This window comes from Garra rufa, chromosome 7, assembly GCF_049309525.1.
Source record: "Garra rufa chromosome 7, GarRuf1.0, whole genome shotgun sequence".
Taxonomy (NCBI): domain Eukaryota; kingdom Metazoa; phylum Chordata; class Actinopteri; order Cypriniformes; family Cyprinidae; genus Garra; species Garra rufa.
This window is the reverse complement of record NC_133367.1, coordinates 45,523,005-45,543,978: the sequence shown is the minus strand read 5'-3', so window position 1 is coordinate 45,543,978 and position 20,974 is coordinate 45,523,005. Positions and strand designations below refer to the sequence as shown.

General features: G+C 34.2%; 1 protein-coding gene across 1 annotated transcript in view; it reads left to right on the top strand.

Annotated features, from left to right (window-relative positions):
- The window catches only part of LOC141338187 (arf-GAP with coiled-coil, ANK repeat and PH domain-containing protein 2-like), a 35,986-nt gene extending 18,837 nt beyond the window's left edge, over positions 1 to 17,149 (top strand). The window contains exons 2-5 of the mRNA XM_073843740.1: positions 162 to 219; positions 13,056 to 13,175; positions 16,607 to 16,660; positions 17,111 to 17,149. Of these exons, the coding sequence (XP_073699841.1) occupies positions 162 to 219; positions 13,056 to 13,175; positions 16,607 to 16,660; positions 17,111 to 17,149 (271 nt within the window). The remainder of the gene's footprint in view (positions 1 to 161; positions 220 to 13,055; positions 13,176 to 16,606; positions 16,661 to 17,110) is intronic.
- The last annotated feature ends 3,825 nt before the right edge of the window (positions 17,150 to 20,974 follow it).

Sequence of the window (20,974 nt, the reverse complement as noted above, 5' to 3'; positions counted from 1 at the left end):
ACTTTCAAGGAAATGAACCACTCTCTGGTTTACATTCTATGCTTTTAGCATTTCAGTTTATTCCCCGAAGTTTGCATGTAATCGTCAAGGTTTCTTTCAACTAGATTAGCTCTGCAAAATGCAATCTGTAATTGACTGAAATCTTGCTCTGTCTTCAACAGGGCGACCATTGAAGAGGTGGAGGGAGACGTCTGTGAGCTCGAGTCCAAACTAGACAAGGTACGTTTGGATTATATTGTATAAGAGAAATGTATATTATTTATTATTTTTTTTTTATATTGTGTGTAATTCCTTATTTGAATTAAATATTTAAAAATAGAAAAAAAAAGAATACAAATTTCTTTAATGAGTTCAGCTGTTGAAAAGCAGTGCAGTAAACAACATCTGCTTTTTATTACACATTTTATTAGCATCATAACATTTTTGAGCAGCGTTCAAGCTGAACAAAACCTGATGATCATGTTAATCCAGCACCATTTGAAGATATGTTAGGACTATCTGGAAATGCCAATACTAGTTTGGAAAGAAGCAGCAACACCAGAGTTTGATTTGAGCGGTTTCCTGTGGAGTGCAGTAAAAGCAGCAGCAGAGATTGTGATTGTGAGAGTGAGCGACGGAGCGCCTCATTGTTGGGTCAGATTGCAGACCCACCCAGCGCCGTTTGTCCGAGTGACTCAGACCGCTCACTTCCTCCTCTCGACCGCTAAGGAAGGATATGAGAGCCTCCTTGAGGAGGAGCTGCTGCTGCTTTTCTTATGAATCCACACACAGTTGTAAATGTGCACAGCGTCATAATTGAGCATCTGCAACGTCAGCCGTCAGCAAACCTGGAAACAGATGACACTGTGACTTAATAAATCCTGTTTTGTAGATTTAAACATCTATAACGTCAACTAATTATATACAGGAACAAAAACAAGATTATAAAGTTATAGAGATTTGATAAAGCATGGTTGTAATTGTTGCTTTGCTTTTATAGTAACAAAAGCAATCAGAATTATTTTCTTTTTTTGTTATTGGTTCTGTTTTGGGTTTTTTTGGTCCTGATTTTTGTATTTTGTTTGGTTTTGTTTTGTTAATTTTTTTATTTTATTTTTTGTTGTGTTTTTGTTTTTTGATTTAGTTTTGTCTTGATTTTTGTATTTTGTTTGGTTATGTTTTGTTTATTTTTTTCTTTTCGTTTTTGTTTTTTGATTTAGTTTTTTTCTTGATTTTTGTGTTTTTTGTTTTGTTTGGTTTTTGTATTTTGTTTGGTTTTGTTTTGTTAATTTTTTTCTTTTTTGTTTTGTTTTTGTTTTTTGATTTAGTTTTGTCTTGATTTTTGTGTTTTGTTTGGTTATGTTTTGTTTTGTTTATTTTTTTCTTTTCTTTTTTGTTTTTGTTTTTTGATTTAGTTTTTTCTTGATTTTTGTGTTTTTGTATTTTGTTTGGTTTTGTTTTGTTAATTTTTTTCTTTTTTGTTTTGTTTTTGTTTTTTGATTTAGTTTTGTCTTGATTTTTGTATTTTGTTTGGTTATGTTTTGTTTTGTTTATTTTTTTCTTTTCTTTTTTGTTTTTGTTTTTTGATTTAGTTTTTTCTTGATTTTTGTGTTTTGTTTTATTTTGTTTGGTTTTTGTATTTTGTTTGGTTTTGTTTTGTTAATTTTTTTCTGTTTTGTTTTTGTTTTTTGATTTAGTTTTGTCTTGATTTTTGTATTTTGTTTTGTTTATTTTTTTCTTTTTTTGTTTTTGTTTTTTGATTTAGTTTTTTCTTGATTTTTGTGTTTTGTTTTATTTTTTTTGGTTTTGTTTTGTTAATTTTTTTTCTTTTCTTTTTTGTTTTGTTTTTGTTTTTTGATTTAGTTTTGTCTTGAATTTTGTATTCTGTTTGGTTCTGTTTATTTTTTTCTTTTCTTTTTTGTTTTTGTTTTTTGATTTAGTTTTGTCTTGATTTTTGTGTTTTGTTTTATTTTGTTTGGTTTTTGTATTTTGTTTTGTTTTGTTAATTTTTTTTCTTTTATTTTTTGTTTTGTTTTTTGATTTAGTTTTGTCTTGATTTTTGTATTTTGTTTTGTTTATTTTTTTCTTTTCTTTTTTGTTTTTGTTTTTGTTTTTTGATTTAGTTTTGTCTTGATTTTTGTGTTTTGTTTTATTTTGTTTGGTTTTTGTATTTTGTTTGGTTTTGTTTTGTTAATTTTTTTTCTTTTCTTTTTTGTTTTTGTTTTTTGATTTAGTATTGTCTTGATTTTTGTATTTTGTTTTATTTTGTTTGGTTTTTGTATTTTGTTTTTGTTTTGTTAATTTTTTTCTTTTATTTTTTGTTTTGTTTTTGTTTTTTGATTTAGTTTTGTCTTGATTTTTGTATTTTGTTTGGTTATGTTTTGTTTTGTTTATTTTTTTCTTTTTTGTTTTTGTTTTTGTTTTTTGATTTAGTTTTGTGTTCAGTCGCGCATGCGCAAACCCAAAGACTGGAGAGATGAACTAATCAATTCTGTTTCCGGCTCAGGCAGCATAGGTAAAGCGTATGGGGCTGTCACATAGGCATGGGCAAGGTGGGGCAATGCACCCCTAAATGCTGTGACTGCCCCCCCCCCCCCCCAAACGTGAAGGCATGCAAAATTCAGAATTTCATAAAAATTTTAAGTCAAATGATCAGAGCACTCTCTGCTCGCTTACAAACTAGCTACTGATTGGTAGATGCGTAGGGAGGGAGTGGCTACTCGTCTCACTCGCTCACAGTCACGGCAAGGCAGAGCTCAAAACTCAGACATCGTGCATGTAATGGCAAAATGATTGTTTCGTTTCGTTTTTTTTAAGTTAATTTAGACAAACATTTAGAGCATGTTTTTGTTCGTTCAATATAAGATTTAGTTTTTTTTTTTTTAAGTAACGACCAAGCAGCTAGCGGCAGACAGTAAGTTGATCATAGTTTGTGTTTGATCAGTTTTGCCTTCTCAAATCGTCACGACTTGCCTACAATAAATCTATAGGCCTAAAAGAGTTCAGGTAGAAAACAATGTTAATTTCAACATTAAACTAATAAAAAAGCGTTTATATTCACCGCCTGTTGGAAATTAATGTAAAATAAAGGCTAAAACGCTTGCGATTTCTGAGTCAGTGTCTAGCAAGGATGAAGTTGCCGATCGCCATTTCCTCTTTGGACGCGCCTTTAGAGAGAAATTAATCTTTACAGACTACATAATGAAAGAGCTTTTGTTTTTGATTTGTTCTATTTCGTTAAGTAATAATTTAAAGCTTTCTATGTATCTTGTCTGTGAGTTATGTATGCGCTGAGTTTTGCTGAGAAGCGCTAATATTGAGATGACAGAAAGGGGATCATGTTTGTTTTCAATGATTCAGGCACCGTTTGCAACGTTTTGTTGATATTGTGATACTGTATTGTTGTTATTTACTCTTACCTTTATGAGCAAAAATGACGGAATATTTTAAATTGTTTCCACTGCAAAAATGCAAGTGATTGCGCTGGCGCCTACTTGTCCTGCAAAGCGGCTCTCTACACAAAGGTTTGCATTTGTGCCTAATACCGCACATTTATATTATTTTAACGTTGAAATGAACGTTGTTTTATACTTTAACTCTTTTAGGCCTACATCTATATTTATCTTAGGCAAGTCGTGATTATCTGAGAAGGCAAAATTGATCAAACATCAACTCATTGTCTGCCGCCGGCCGCTTGGTCGTTACTTTAAAAATCAAAAACTTATATTTAACGAACGAAAAATGCTCCAAACGTTTTTTTTTTTTTTTTTCTAAATTAACTTAATTAAACTGTAAATTATTTGTTTTGTATTGATTTTTACCTTTTTCGCTCCAAACTTTTTGTTTTACAAATTTCGGTAAAATGAACGAAATGACTCGAAAAAAGATTTGTTCATTTTGCTGAACGAGACTCAAAGATCCGAGTCGGTAAAATGATCTGAACTTCCCATCACTAACCCATCAGCGACGATCGAGCATGAAAATGACGATCGATTGGCTCCAAAAATGCATTTATTTATTTTTTTTTAATTAAACTACTTTCATTCTTTCTGATTATGCTGGTATTTGGGCGGTAGTCTGAAATTTTATTGGTTATGGCTGTGAGAAGTTGCGGTCTAGAGACAAGACCGGAGCACAGAGCGAAGATGGCTTCTAAGACCGCGATCACACCGAACGCGTTTTTGCTGTGAGAGGCGCCTTTTTTGAATGGTTTTCTGTTGGCAGTGAGCGTTCTACGCGCTGCTTATGCGCCCCAGGCGCCTCGCGTTTTTGCAGGAGTGCTCTGAGCGCCTGAAGTTGAAAAAAAAAAATCAACTCTGAGCGGAAAAACGCCCGACGTCATTTGCGTTTTTTCCATTGTCCAATCGAATGAATGGAGAGGCGGGCCTTCTGTTGTGGTGACGAAAGTTTACCATTGCTTAAAAAGTCCGGAGACTGCAAGAAATGGAGGAGAAACTTTTGGTGTCTGTCGTGGGTAACCCGGAGCTGTATTTTTTAGGGTTTCTGCTAAAATGACAGTTTACTTAACAGCAGAAACCAAAGATTTTAGAGCGCTCGCGCTATAGACGGTTTCATCGGGCGCACGTGCCTGGACCTAAGTTAACTTCCAGTCTGTGTTTGTTTATCTGTCTGGTTCGTGTCGCGGGCTACAAACGCAGCTAATAATGAGTAATGAAGTTGGTCTCAGGTTATTGTGCTGTGGTATGTGTTTCCCAAACATTTATTTATTTGTGGCGATATAAAAACCGACTGATTTTCCAATAGACTTCGTTGAATAAACGTAATGCACGTTTAAAAATCAAACCGAGGCGTGGGTGTTTTTATATCACTGTATTTCTGAAGAAAGACTGTCTTTAGAAAATGTCATTTTCATTTCATCCTGCATAAGGCCCCGATCACACCGAACGCGTCTTTTAGTTCTAAAAACGCGAGGCGCACAGCACTGCCTTTTTTGGTGACTTTTAATAAAAGAGCAGTGTGCTGCGGTTTCTTTATGTTGCTAAGCAACGACCAAAACAGCTGTCTTGTCAGTCAAATCAAAGGATTATTGCGCGAGCGCTCTAAAATCTGTTTACTGTTTAGTAAACTGTCATATTAGCAGAAACCCTAAATAATACAGCTCCGGGTTACCCACGATAGACAGCAAAGGTTTCTCCTCTATTTCTTGCAGTCTCCGGACTTTTTAAGCAACGGTAAAATTCCGTCACCACAACAGAAGGCCCGCCTCTCCATTCATTCGATTGGACAATGGAAAAGAACGCGAATGACGTTGGGCGTTTTTCCGCTCAGAGTTGATTTTTTTTTCAACTTCAGGTGCTCAGAGCGCTCCTGCAAAAACGTGAGGCGCCTGGGGCGCATAAGCAGCGCGTAGAACGCTCACTGCCAACAGAAAACCATTCAAAAGAGGCGCCTCCAACTGCAAAAACGCGTTCGGTGTGATCGCGGCCTTAGGCAGCGTTTTTAAATTAAGAGCTGCTTTGTCTATAGCCATTACCAGGGAAACCTCGTTTCTCGTGCTTAAAGCACCTCCTGCTGGCAGAGAATGAGTTTGCATTTTTAATAAATCAGTCTAATTTACGCAGCCAACATATTTCGCTTGTTATTAAAAAAATAATCTACTCTAGAAGGACTTAGCTGTTGTTATTGATTCTATTTGGATGTCTACCGGAAGTTAAGTTTGGGCCACAAAAGCGCGCATGCGCAGTAAAGTTTGTTTATGTTGTTGCCGTTGAAACCCTCTGTAATCCTTTGATTTGACTGACAGGACAGCTGTTTTGGTCGTTGCCTAGCAACATAAAACAACGGCAGCACACTGCTCTTTTTTAAAAGTCAACAAAAAAAAGGCAGTGCTGTGCGCCTTGAGTTTTTAGAACTAAAAGACGCGTTTGGTGTGATCGGGGCCAGAGGCGACTTTTTTGAATGGTTTTCTGTTGGCAGTGAGCGTTCTGCGCGCTGCTTATGCGCCCCGGGCGCCTTGCGTTTTCGCCGCCTGCTGCGGCTCGCGTTTTTGCAGAAGCGCTCTGAGCGCCTGAAGTTGAAAAAAATGCAACTCTGAGCGGAAAAACGCCCGACGTCATTCGCGTTTTTTCCATTGTCCAATCGAATGAATGGAGAGGCGGGCCTTCTGTTGTGGTGACGAAAGTTTACCATTGCTTAAAAAGTCCTGAGACTGCAAGAAATGGAGGAGAAACTTTTGGTGTCTGTCGTGGGTAACCCGGAGCTGTATTTTGTAGGGTTTCTGCTAATATGACAGTTTACTTAACAGCAGAAACCAAAGATTTTAGAGCGCTCGCGCTATTCATGGGTACCAAAGACGTCACTTCCGCTATGCTCGCCGCCATGTTTGTGTCCGATATGACAACAGACACAGCGCATCTCAATGAGATTTAATAATAAATTGAAATAAGAAATTACTTTTTACTACTACTTCCCACACTGTGTATTTGACTTGATTGTATGTTTAGGACAAAAAGTGTAAATTGTTGTGAACGTAGTCGCTCGATGAAGGCTTTAAGACCTTGAAGAATCCTCTGCCGGCTGGTCACTAACTTACTTCACAGCGAACGGGACTCGCGCTGACGGCACTAATTCCCACAGTCCGCGCTTAGATGTCGGCAAATTAGTTTTGGCGAATGCAAAAAAATGAGATTATTGAGCATAAGCGCAACATCCAGCAAGCCAAGAAAACATAAAATATACCTGAGGGAAGACGTCTTTCACGTCTTGTGTATTCCTAAAACTGGATCTCATTATTGAAGCACAAATTCAAGCACCAAAAGCATGAGATTTCTTTATTTAAAATATGCATTTTTATTCATTCAAGCTATATGGCTGCAATAACATTTTAGTTTAATTTAGTTTATTACACCACTTGTGCAGCCAGTCACAATTCACAATGGTACCATTTACTTGGGACGATGGTTTGTGTGTAACTTGTGTGCCATTTTTGTATGACAAATCATTTTTAGAGTAATTGTACATAAATAGTTTTAGCAAAACAAATATGATTATTTTTGAGAACCCTTTTACATGTATATACTTTACTGCAGGCGTTGCAATGACGAACGCTATGTAGTACAATAGTTTAGCGTTTATTATTTAATTTTCATAATTCACTAAACACCGCATAATCTAAAACACCTTCAACTATAAAACACTCTTGCTCTTAAGACAAATGAAAACAAATAATTTACGGCATCTGGATGTACTGTAAGTCACTATTCTCTGCATTAGCACTGTTTTGAACTTGCTCTTTGAATGCTTTCTTGTTTACTAAATCTTTGGACTTACGAGTTGATCGGTTCAAAATGATGTAATCGCAAAAAAATGTTTCTTTTCATTTTAAGGCATTATTTTCGTTATAATGTACTGATTCACAATCTTAGTCAATATTTAATTATTATTCCAGTACTCTTATTGTGCCGAAAAAAAAAACCCTGCTTTGGAAAGCACCTGCGTGAATGACACCGGTACGCTATATGCATACCGACCCACTTCCAGCACTGCTGAGATCTAATAAAACTGTTGTTAGTTTTTTTTTTCTGATGACTGTTTTTACAGCTAACTGAACAACATATCCCGGGCATATTGTATACTTGTTGTGAACAGTCTGGGAGTTTTGTTGATCTTCCTCTGGTAGTTGCGGCTGCTGTGACCATAGACTGAAACAGGTAGCGCGGACACAAAAATGGCGGCGATAAACTACAGTGACGTCACATGGAACCTATGGATAGTCCTTTGATTTGACTGACAGGACAGCTGTTTTGGTCGTTGCCTAGCAGCATAAAACAACGGCAGCACACTGCTCTTTTTTAAAAGTCAACAAAAAAAAGGCAGTGCTGTGCGCCTTCAGTTTTTAGAACTAAAAGACGCGTTCGGTGTGATCGGGGCCTAAAGCGCCCAGCGATGTCTGGCAACACTTTGAAAAACTTCCACAACGAGTTCGATGCGTTACCATCTTGCACAAAAACACAAAAAAGCAGATTTCGCCAATGCCACTACCAGCAGTCAGACGAGCATAAGAGATTTCACCATCAGACAGACAGAGAAGATGACGCAGCTAATAGCAGAAATGACAGCAGAACACTTGCTGCCTATTAGTTTTGTTGAAGGTGAAGGTTTTAAACGTTTAATGAATTACGTTGAGCTCCACTATGCTGTCCCATCACGCAAAACGGTCACTGCAAGGATTGATGCTCTATACCCGGGTCGTCAACGGGCGGACCGCAAGATGCGTTCATGCGGACAGTGAAAGCTTTTGACATAATTAAATAAATGCCGAACGCTAATTTCTAATAACACAATTTATATCAAGCACACCAGGGTCAGCGGTTGGGTGCAATCTTCCGTGCAGCGATGAGAGCAGAGATCGGCGCATTGCGCACAGACAGATGTAGCTTTCAGTGAGTGAAAAAAAACAGCTAAAACCAGTCTAGGCTGGTTGGCTGGTTTTAGCTGGTCATAGCTGGTCGGCAGGCTGGTTTTAGAGGGGTTTTGGCCATTTTTCCAGCCTAGCCAGGACTGGTCAGGCTGGTCTTAGCTGGTCAGGCTGGAAAACCAACAGCTAAAAGACCAGCTACTTCCAGCTTAAACCAGCTAATACCAGCCAACCAGCCTAGACTGGTTTTAGCTGTTTTTTTTCAGCAGGGTTCAGTGAGTGAAAAACGTTGATGGAAAAAGCATTATGTTGGGGTAACGTCGCAAAATATTGTAAATATATCTTTTTATTCTGCATTTTTATACATGAAGGTGAGCCAATGGATATCACACAAGCAAAGCAAAAACTGCGCAATATGTTAAAGCGAAAGTAAAAACAGCGCTTTCAGTAACTGACGTGCACATTCTCTCAGAGACAATGATAGACAAATATAGCCTACTTCATTTGCTGATATTGATTTACTTTCCTAATATTTCTCTTGTGCGCCGAACATAGTAGGGAAAAAATAAAAAGAAACGTATTTGGTGTAGGCTTAAGGGTTGTTTCTGAAAGTCGGTGTTTAAAATAAAGCTCTCAATTTTCATTGATGACTGCAGTATTATTAGCGGTTAAGAAAGTCTTAATTATGATTTCAGGTGGTCTTAAATGTGGGGACTAAAAGGCAAGAATTGCGATGAAACTTTATAAGGCTATCCATCCTATCCAATATGAGCGCTGCACGTTTCAAAGTCAGCTGCGGAGCTGCTTTGTGTTTATTCTGATAGCGCCTCCTGCTGGAAGAGAACGATCTGACATTTTGAATCAGTTTGTTCGTCTGCTGTTGTCAGAAAGACCAATGTGAAAAAAATCAATCCATGGTTTTAAGCAGCAAACACATAGAGTTGTAAATGTGAACTGATGGATTGACAAGACAATGTGTTATACAAATTTTTATATCTTTTTCATTTGGTCTTTTTTGTTTGTTTGGTTGAATTAGTTTTGTCTTTTGTTGCTTTTTTGTTTTGTTTTAAATTTGATTTTTGTGTTTTGTTTTATTTGGTTTGGTTGGTTTTTAGTTTTTAAATTTGTTTTTGTTTTTTTGTTTCATTTTGTTTTTGTCCAGCTTTCTTTTAACCAATATAGTACCAACCCCTTTCTAACCGTCAGACTTTATTTTATAACCTGTTTTGTTTCATTATTTTTTGATTGGTTGTTTTTGTTTTTGTTTTTGTTTGTTTCTTTTGTTTTTCGTTTTTTTTTTTGTTTCGTTTGTTTCATTTTGTAATGTTGTCTTTTTTGTGTTTTTTGAAAACTTTCAATAAAGTACCAACCCCTTTCTAGCAGTCAGACTTTATTTTATAACCTGATAGTTTTGTTTTGTTGTTTAATTTTGTTTTGTTTGTTTTGTTTGGTTGTTTTTGTTTGTTTTTTGTTTTTCTTTTTTTGTCTTTATTTATTTATTTTTTGGGTTTGTTTGATTTTGCTTTGGTTTTTCATTTGTTCTTTTGTTTGGTTTTGTTTTATTTGTCTCATTTTGTCTTTTTTGGTTGAATTAGTTTATTTTATGTTGTTTTTTTATTTTTGTTTTCTGTTTTTTTTTTTTTTCATTTGTTTTTGTTTTGTTGTTTATTTTTTTGTTTTTGTCTACTTTTCTTTTGAGTAATAAAGTACCTTTCTAGCACTCAGACTTTATTTTATAACCTGATTGTTTTTGTTTTGTTGTTTTGGTTTTGTCTTTTCAGTTGCATGTTTTGTTTGGACAAAGGACAAATCATACTTAATTTTTTGTTTTTATTTATTTTCCTTCTTTCTTTTTGTTTTCTTTGGTTTATTTACTTTTTTTCAATTCTGTTTGTTTTTTGTTTACCAATAAAGCACCTACTTTTCTTAGCAATTTTATGACCTGTTTTTTTATTGCGTTTTATTGTATATTTTGTTTTGACAAATCGCTTATATAAACAATCAGACCTTATTTTGTAACCTTTTTATTTATTTTTTTTACTTTTGAGTTTTGACCACTAACAAAAAAGTGCAAACAACTTTTTTAAGCTGTCAGACTTGTGAGTTTTGCCTGATGGATGATAACAAGCTGAAACAAAATGCCACAGATTTTTAATTATACATTTTTATATTTATATACTTTGTCAAATTTTGTTCTTTTTTTCTTTTTCTTTTTAGTTTTTCTTTTTTTGTTTGTTCATTTGTTTTGTCTTGCTTTTTGTAATTAGTTTGATTTTCGTTTTGGTTTTTCTCTAGTTTTGTTGTTTAATTTTTTTTTCTTGGATGTTTTTCTTTCTCTTCGCTTTCTTTTTTAAAATGTATTTTTGTCTTGATTTTTGTGTTTTGTTTGGTTTGGCCTGGCTGTTTTTTGTTTTGTTTTTTATTTGTTTCATTGTGTCATTTTGTATTTTTGGTTGAATTAGTTTTTTTTTTTCCTGTTGTTTATTTTTTTTTTTAAAAAGGAATTCTTTTTTTTTTTTTTTTTTTGATGTTTTCATTTAGATGTTTCATCTTTTTTGTGTTTTGTTTCATTTTGTATTTGTCTTGTTTTCTTTTGACCAATAAAGTGCCAACCCCTTTCTTAGCAGTCAGGCTTTATTTTATAACCTGATAGTTTTTATTTTGTTTGGACAAAGGACAAATCATACTTAATTGTTTACCTTTTTGTTTGCTTTTGTTTGTTTTTTCTTTTTGTTTAATTTTTTTTGGTCTTTTTTTTACTACTTTTCTTAGCAGTTTTATGACCTGTTTTTTAAATTGCTTTTTATTGTGTATTTTGTTTTGACAAACCACTTAATTAGACTTTATTTTATAACCTAATATTATTTTTTTGACCACTAACAAAAAAAAAGTGCAAACCAGATTTCTAAGCACTCAGTTTTGCCTGACGGATGATAACAAGCTGAAACAAAATGACACAGATTTTTAATTATACATTTTTATATTAATATACTTTGTCAAATTTTGTTCTTGTTTCTTTTTCTTTTTAGTTTTTCTTTTTTGTTTATTTGTTTTGTCTTGATTTTTTGTAATTAGTTTGATTTTCGTTTTGGATTTTCTTTAGTTTTGTTGTTTCATTTTTTTTTGGGATGCTTTTCTTTTTTAAAATGTATTTTTGTCTTGATTTTTGTGTTTTGTTTGGTTTGGCCTGGCTGTTTTTTTATTTGTTTTGTTGTTTGATTTTGTGTTTTGTTTAATTTTGTTTGGTTTTGTTTTGGTTTTTCATTTGTTTTTGTTTTGTTGTTTCATTTTGTATTTTTTTTTTTTGATTTGATTTTTTAGTTTTTTAATTTGTTTTTGTTTTGCTGTTTCATTTAGTCTTTTTTGTGTTTTGTTTCATTTTGTTTTTGTCTTGTTTTCTTTTGACCAATAAAGTACCAACCCCTTTCTTAGCAGTCAGGCTTTATTTTATAACCTGATAGTTTTTATTTTGTTTGGACAAAGGACAAATCATACTTAATTGTTTACCTTTTTGTTTGCTTTTGTTTGTTTTTTCTTTTGTTTAATTTTTGTTTTTTTGTTTATTTTTTGTCTTTTTTTACTACTTTTCTTAGAAGTTTTATGACCTGTTTTTTAAATTGCTTTTTATTGCGTATTTTGTTTTGACAAACCGCTTAATTAGACTTTATTTTATAACCTACTATTATTTTTTTGACCACTAACAAAAAAAAGTGCAAACCAGATTTCTAAGCACTCAGTTTTGCCTGACGGATGATAACAAGCTGAAACAAAATGACACAGATTTTTAATTATACATTTTTATATTTATATACTTTGTCAAATTTTGTTCTTGTTTCTTTTTCTTTTTAGTTTTTCTTTTTTGTTTATTTGTTTTGTCTTGATTTTTTGTAATTAGTTTGATTTTCGTTTTGGATTTTCTTTAGTTTTGTTGTTTCATTTTTTTTTTGGGATGCTTTTCTTTTTTAAAATGTATTTTTGTCTTGATTTTTGTGTTTTGTTTGGTTTGGCCTGGCTGTTTTTTTATTTGTTTTGTTGTTTGATTTTGTGTTTTGTTTTATTTTGTTTGGTTTTGTTTTGGTTTTTCATTTGTTTTTGTTTTGTTGTTTCATTTTGTATTTTTTTTTTTTGATTTGATTTTTTAGTTTTTTAATTTGTTTTTGTTTTGCTGTTTCATTTAGTCTTTTTTGTGTTTTGTTTCATTTTGTTTTTGTCTTGTTTTCTTTTGACCAATAAAGTACCAACCCCTTTCTTAGCAGTCAGGCTTTATTTTATAACCTGATAGTTTTTATTTTGTTTGGACAAAGGACAAATCATACTTAATTGTTTACCTTTTTGTTTGCTTTTGTTTGTTTTTTCTTTTGTTTAATTTTTGTTTTTTTGTTTATTTTTTGTCTTTTTTTACTACTTTTCTTAGCAGTTTTATGACCTGTTTTTTAAATTGCTTTTTATTGCGTATTTTGTTTTGACAAACCGCTTAATTAGACTTTATATTATTTTTTTTGACCACTTACAAAAAAAAGTGCAAACCAGATTTCTAAGCACTCAGTTTTGCCTGACGGTTGATAACAAGCTTGATAACTCAGAATTTTAATTACACATTTGTATATTTATATACTTTACATGAATGTTTCATTTACTTACATTTTATATTCATGTTTACTGTATATTTACAGATCTGTGTACTGTGTGTTTTGTTTAGCTGGTGAAACTATGCATTGGGATGATCGATGCTGGGAAGGCGTACAACACGGCCAACAAGCAGTTTGTGAACGGGATCCGTGAGTTGGCACAGCAGTCTGCCAAAGACGACGTAATCGAGGTGAGTAATAACCAATCAGCTCTCATTAGCCCCAAACACATGAACCTGTCCCTGGAGCAGAAGCGTCTAGAGCTTGTTTGGCTTGCTGTAGATGTGCCAATTGAAATACTTCTGTTTATTTAGTGATCGTTTGAAAGCAAGCTTGGTTTGTGTTCACACAGAAACATTGGCTGCATACCAGCATTCCTGTCCTTCACATATTTACTTTCCTGTTTCTTTGAAATATCCATTGTGAGCGCTCCATTGTACTATGAAAAGATACCAGTGTGTTTTCTTCTATATGCATCTGGTGCAGGTATATACTAGTGTTTCCCAAGCTGGTTTTGTTTTTAATGCCTCCACAATTTCATCAGAACCAAACATGAAATGTATTATTGATCATATCCTGGATATGTTTGATTTTGTTTTCTTTACTTACAAATAACCAAATGTTATTGCATTCAGGAATGTTTGCATTCACTTGTGAAATTTTGCATTCTCCGAAAAACATGGTGTTTGCTTGCAAAAACTTTTGTGATGGAAATAATAATATCCTAAATTTAAATGTTGCGAATGCAACTTTTTTTTTGAGGGAAAGGCAATATTTTTGTAAGTGAACACATTTTCTAGATAGACTGCAATACTTTTGTGAGTTTTTTTTTTTTCCCATAGTTTTTCAAAATTAAAAAAAAACAAAAAACTTTTTTGTCACAGTTGCGAGTTTACAGTTTGCATGATGCAAACTTGCTGTTCTGGGAAAAAAAGTCAGATTTGCAAACTCGCAATTGCAAGAAAACAGAATTTCGAGACGCAAACTTGCATTTGTTTGGAAAAAATATGCTTACAATTGCAAGTTGATATCAATTTCTGAGAAAAAAAGTCAGATTTGCAAGATACAAACTTGTATTTGTAAAGAAGAAAAAAGTTGCAAAACATTCCCCCCCCCCCCCCCCCCCCCATACAGTTTTGCAACTTTTCACCGTTGCCAGTTTGTATCACGCAATCCTGGAAAAAAAAGTCAGAATTGTGAGATGTAAACTCGCAACTGTGAGAAAAAAGGTTTTTTTTTTTTTTAAGTCAGAATTGCCTAAAAAATTGAGATACAAACTCGCAATTGCGAGGACCAAAAAAGTTTTTATCTCATTTTTATTTTATTTATTTCCATTTTTATCTCACAATTCTGACTATTTCTGACAGTTGTGTGTTTATATGACGCAATTCTGAGAAAAAAGTCAGAGTTGTTAGTTTTTTTTATTTCGAAATGAGCTTCCATACAATACAGTTTTGCAAAATGAATTGAAATTGTAATTTATTTTTATTTATTTATTGTTTTATTCATCTTTTAGTTTTTTACCCTTTGGTGCTTCATACATTTTTGCAAAAAATCACAATTTTAATACTTTTACGATCCTATTTTTCGATTCTTTAAAGTCTAAATTTGTTTTGCAGGTTAAACAGCTATAATGCAAAAAAATATGTAATTTAACAGAAAAATTAATATATTAAAATTACCATTGAGCATTATTCAAATGAACATTTATTCACCATGGTAGTATTTGTTGAACTGACGAAAAAAAATAAAAATGTGTTAATTGTCATTTTAATTAATTAATTTATTTTTTGTAAAACAATATATGAAGGTCAAAATGAAAACGTAGAGAAACAAAAAAAAAAGTATTTCTGAGAAAAAAAGGCCGGATTCTGAGTTTATATCTTGCAATTCTGACTTTATTTCTCACAATTGCAAGTTTATATATAGTTTAAAAAAAAAAAAACGTTTTTCTCACAGTGGCGAGTTTACATCTCATAATTCTGACTTTTATAAACTATATATAAACTAGCAATTGTAAGAAATAATTTTCCTCACAAATGCGAATTTGTATCTCGCAATTCTGACTTTTTTCAGGCAATTCTGACTTTAAAAAAAAAAACGTTTTTCTCACAGTGGCGAGTTTACATCTCATAATTCTGACTTTTATAAAGTCAGAATTGCCTGAAAAAAGTCAGAATTGCGAGATACAAATTCGCATTTGTGAGGAAAATTATTTCTTACAATTGCTAGTTTATATCATCCATTTTTCTGAGAAAAAAAATGTCACAATTATGGGTTTATATCTTGCAATTCTGACTTTATTTCTTGCATTTGCAAGTTTGTATCACCCAATTCAAAGAAAAAAGTCAGAATTGTGAGTTTGTATCACGCAATTCTGGAAAAAAGAAGAAGAATTGCGACAAACTCACAACTGTGAGAATATTTTTATATAATAACATAATTGTCTGAAAAAAAAGTCAAAATACAAACTTGCATTTGTGAGGAAAAAAGTCAAATTTGTGAAAAATTATTTTTCACAATTGCTAGTTTATATCATCAATTTTGGAGAAAAAAAGTCAAGATTATGAGTTTATATTGCAATTCTGACTTTATTTCTCGCGGTTGCTAGTTTATATCACCCAATTCTGGAAAAAAAAAGTCAGATTTGCCAGATAAAAACTCGCAATTATGCGAAAAAAAAGTCTGAATTATGAGTCTGTCTTGCAATTCTAAATTTATTGCTCGCAATTGCGAGTTTATATCATCCATTTCTAGAAAAAAAGTCAGAATTGCAAGATACAAATTTGCATTTGTGAGGAAAAAAGTCAGATTTGCGAGATACTATACAAACTCACAATTGCTAGAAAACGAAATTGCGAGATACAAACATGCATTTATAAATAATTATCAAATTATCTCACAATTCAACGTCAGAATTATGAATTTGTATCAAAGTTCTGACTTTATTTCTCTCAATTGTGAGTTCGTGTCATCCATTTCTGAGAAAAAAAGTCAGAATTATGAGTTTTTATCTTGCAATTGAGAAAAAAGTAAGAATTGTGCGATTTTAAAAAGTTGCAACAACCTTTATTTATTTTTACTCTGTTTTGCAAAAATAATAATAATAATAAAAACATGCAGTTTATTGTTATTTTTTTTTTTTTTTACCCAGTTGGTGCTTCATACAGTTTTGCTAAAATAAGTGGAAAAAAATCTCACTTTTTAACAATTATTATTTTAATACTTTCTCAATCCTATTTACTATTCTTTAAAGTCTAAATTTGTTTTGAAGGTTTAACAACTGTAATGCAAAAAAAAAAAAAAAAAAAAAAAAATTAAATTGCCATTGATTTTTATTCAAATTAACATTTGCACACCATTGTAGTATTTGTTGAACTGACTAAAAACTAAAAATGTAATTATTTATTTATGTATTTATTTACTTTTGTAAAACTATATTAAAGTTAATATGGGAACTTAGAACTTATGTCATTTTTATTTATTTATTTTTTTAATGGTCAAATGTGACTTTTTTTTTTTTTTTTTTTAGTTTCGTGATAAACAGCCATGCTCTTTCTTCTCCTCCAGTAATCTGTAGTCTCTTTGCTAACCTTTGTAATGCTCTCTGATTTCTTCACAGTCCAGTCTGAGCAAGTTTGCCGAGAATCTTCAAGAGATGATCAACTATCACACAGTAAGAAAATCAGGCCAAGAAGCTTTTGCCTTATTGCATTATTGTTTATGACTTCTCCTTTTTCTCATTTTTTTGTGTGTATCTCTGCAAAACGCTACCCTAAAATGTGCTGAAGTGCTAAAAAGGTTGACTTCAGGAGAAATGACCACATGAAACTAACATTTCCCTCTTTAGTCAGTAGCTGCTGTATTATAATGTTGATTCAATTGTGAACTGTAACTGAGCTATAAATGTGTTTTGAAGAGTTACATTTATGCAGTTAACTCTAACCGAGAATGTCCTCAAGCTGTTTCTCAATTCATTTCACGTCTAACTGACCATACTGCCCTCCAAAGGCAAAGCACAGTAACTACACATTTGGTCAACATTGAGTTAAGGCTTAAAATGGACTTTGTGACAACTGTTTTGTCTTGTGGCAAAGTCTCCTGGTTCAATTTTGTCCCGTTTCAGAGAAACGAGAGCGTCAACATGTTTGATTACCTGGCGTAAAAACTTTACAGCCATTTTTCTCAGTTTCAGTGTTGGCGTAGTTACTGCACTTTGCCTTTGGAGGGCAGCATAGAACAGGACAGTTTTGATAATGCCTGCAATAGCGCCTCTAGTGGCGGCAATCGGGGGTGATTTTAATTTCAACTACAGTACACGTGAAATCAAAGTTGTGCAGTTACAAATTGAGCTTGCCTTCATGTTTTTGGGCTTTATGTATTCCTAATATATAATGAAGGATGATTCTGTGGTGCTCACGCCTCAACAGAGCCTCCCTCAGGGTTGAAGCTGGAGCTCTATGAGTCAGTGTTTAGGTCTGTGCTGAGGTCAGCTGACTTGTGGTTAAAGTCCTCCTGAGCAAGAGCTGAGCACATGATCTTTAAAGCACAAATGCATCTGGACTTCTGGGTTATTTCATCAATCACACACTTGATCTAATAAACACTGGTCTTAAACGTCAAAAAAAAAAAAACAGTTTACGCCTTTTAAGTCTAAATATGTCAAAAAGGTTGGATACAAGTACACTGAATTGCATTCATGTTGCTTATGTACATTGTACTTTCACTTTCTTTAAATACATAAACAAATACAGGTGTTGGTCATATAATTAGAACATCTTCAAAAAGTTGATTTATTTCACTAATTCCATTCAAGAAGTGAAACTTGTATAATGTATACATTCATTCCAAACAGACTGATATATTTCAAGTGTTTATTTCTTTTAATTTTGATGATTATAACTGACAACTAATGAAAACCCCAATTCAGTATCTCAGAAAATTTGAATATTGTGAAAAGGTTGAGTATTGAAGACACCTGGTGCCAGACTCTAATCAGCTAATTAACTCAAAACACCTGCAAAGGCCTTTAAACGGTCTCTCAGTCTAGTTCTGTAGGCTACACAATCATGGGGAAGACTGCTGATTTGACAGTTGTCCAAAAGACGACCATTGACACCTTGCACAAGGAGGGCAAGAAACAAAAGGTATTGCAAAAGAGGCTGGCTGTTCACAGAGCTCTGTGTCCAAGCACATTAATAGAGAGGCGAAGGGAAGGGAAAGGTGTGGTAGAAAAAAAGTGTACCAGCAATAGGGATAACCGCACCCTGGAGAGAATTGTCAAACAAAACCCATTCAAAAATGTGGGGGAGATTGACAAAGAGTGGACTGCAGCTGGAGTCAGTGCTTCAAGAACCACTACGCACAGACATATGCAAGACATGGGTTTCAGCTGTCGCATTCCTTGTGTCAAGCCACTCTTGAACAACAGACAGCGTCAGAAGAGTCTCGCCTGGGCTAAAGACAAAAAGGACTGCACTGCTGCTGAGTGGTCCAAAGTTATGTTCTCTGATGAAAGTAAATTTTGCATTTCCTTTGGAAATCAGGGTCCCAGAGTCTGGAGGAAGAGAGGAGAGGCACAGAATCCACGTTGCTTGAGGTCCAGTGAAGAGTTTCCACAGTCAGTGATGGTTTGGGGTGCCATGTCATCTGCTGGCGTTGGTCCACTGTGTTTTCTGAGGACCATTTTAGAGCACTTCATGCTTCCTGCTGCTGACCAACTTTACGGAGATGCAGATTTCGTTTTCCAACAGGACTTGGCACCTGCACACAGTGCCAAAGCTACCAGTACCTGGTTTAAGGACCATGGTATCCCTGTTCTTAATTGGCCAGCAAACTCGCCTGACCTTAACACCATAGAAAATCTATGTGGTATTGTGAAGAGGAAGATGCGATATGCCAGAGCCAACAATGAAGAAGAGCTGAGGGCCACTATCAGAGCAACCTGGGCTCTCATAACACCTGAGCGGTGCCACAGACTGATCGACTGCCAAGCCGCATTGCTGCAGTACTTCAGGCCCAACTAAGTATTGAGTGCTGTACATGCTCATACTTTTCATGTTCATACTTTTCAGTTGGCCAAGATTTCTAAAAATCCTTTTTTTGTATTGGTCTTAAGTAATATTCACATTTTCTGAGAGACTGAATTGGGGTTTTCATTAGTTGTCAGTTATAATCACCAAAATTAAAAGAACTAAACACTTGAAATATATCAGTCTGTGTGGAATGAATGTATACATTATACAAGTCTAACTTCTTGAATGGAATTAGTGAAATAAATCAACTTTTTTAAAGATATTCTAATTATATGACCTGCACCTGTAAATTAAAAAAAAATACAATGTCAATTGTAAGCATTTTTGGCAAGTCGATTTATAAATAAGCACAATTTATATTCACAAATGTTTATTTCTAAAAACAAGTCCAAGTATGTTGAGACTTTGCAGTAGTATTTAGTTCATGTATGAAATTTCAATGTGGCAATGGCAGTGACTGCAAAAACACGTATTAACTCAACATGGTATTTATTATTTATTGGCACCCTTAGTAAATATGAACAAAGGTGACTGTAAAAATAAATCTGCATCTTTTATCCTTCAGATCTTTCATTTGAAAAATGTACAAAATTCTAACCTTTCATTGAAGTTAAACGATGGAAAATGGGGGGGGGGGGTGTCTCATTATGAAATAAATGTTTTTCTCTAGTTCACGTTGGCCACAACTATTGGCACCCCTAAAAATTTGTCCAAGTAAAATATCTCTAAAGTATATTCCCATCGGCTAGGACTGGGAGTATAAAATTGTCCAGTCATGACTTTCTGTTCCACAGGATTATAAATATGAGGAAGACAAAAGCCAAAGTCCCTTAATCATCCATCACAAGGAGTAAAACCAAAGAATGTAGTTCTGATGTGCAGAACGAGTTTGTTGAGCTTCACAAAATAGAAAGTGGCTGTAAGAAAAGACCTAAAGCATTGATCCCCATTCCCACCATCATGGGCAATAATTAAGAAGTTCCAATCAACTAAATATGTTACAAATCTGCCTGGAAGAGGATGTGTGTCTATATCATCCTATTGCACGATAAGGAGGAGAGTTTGAGTGGCAAAAGACTCTCCAAGGATCACAGCTGGAGAATTGCAGAGAATTGTTGAGTCTTGGGCTCAGAAAGCCTAAAATAAAATGTTCAAACAGCTCCTACATCACCACATGTTGTTCCAGAGGGTTTCAAGAAAACATCCTCCTGGCTCACCCAAAAAACAAACTCCAGCATATTCACTTGTCAGACATGATTGGAACTTCAAACAGGACTGGCTTCTATGGTCAGATGAAACTAAAAATGAGCTTTTTGGCCCCTGCTGAAAAAACCAGCTAAAACCAGCCTAGGCTGGTTGGCTGGTCTTAGCTGGTTTAAGCTGGAAATGGCTGGTTTTAGCTGGTCTCCCAGCCTGGCCAGGCTGGTCAGGCTGGTTTTAGCTGGTGGTTTCCCAGCCTGACCAGCTAAGACCAGCCTGACCAGCCTGGCCAGGCTGGAAAAATGGCCAAAACCCCTCTAAAACCAGCCTGCCTCCCAGCTATGACCAGCTAAAACCAGGCTGGTTGACCAGCTAAAACCAGCCAACCAGCCTAGGCTGGTTTTAGCTGGTTTTTTCACCAGGGCAGCTAACCCTCCAGATGGTTTTGGTGCGGAGAGGTTAAAAATACTGCTGGGTCTTTAATGTTGTGGACCTATTTTTCTGCCGGAGCTCCTGGACATCTTTTTTAGATACATGGCTTCATGGATTCTATCAAATACCAGCAGATTAAAAATCAAAACTGCCTCTGTTAGAAATCTTATAATGGGCCATGGTTGTATCTTCCAGCAGGACGATGATCCAAAACGAACATCAAAATCAACACAAAATTGTGTCACTGAGCACAGAATGAAGCTTCTACCATGGCCGTCCCAGTTCCCTGACCTGAACCCTGTATAGAAACTGAAGAGAAGCAC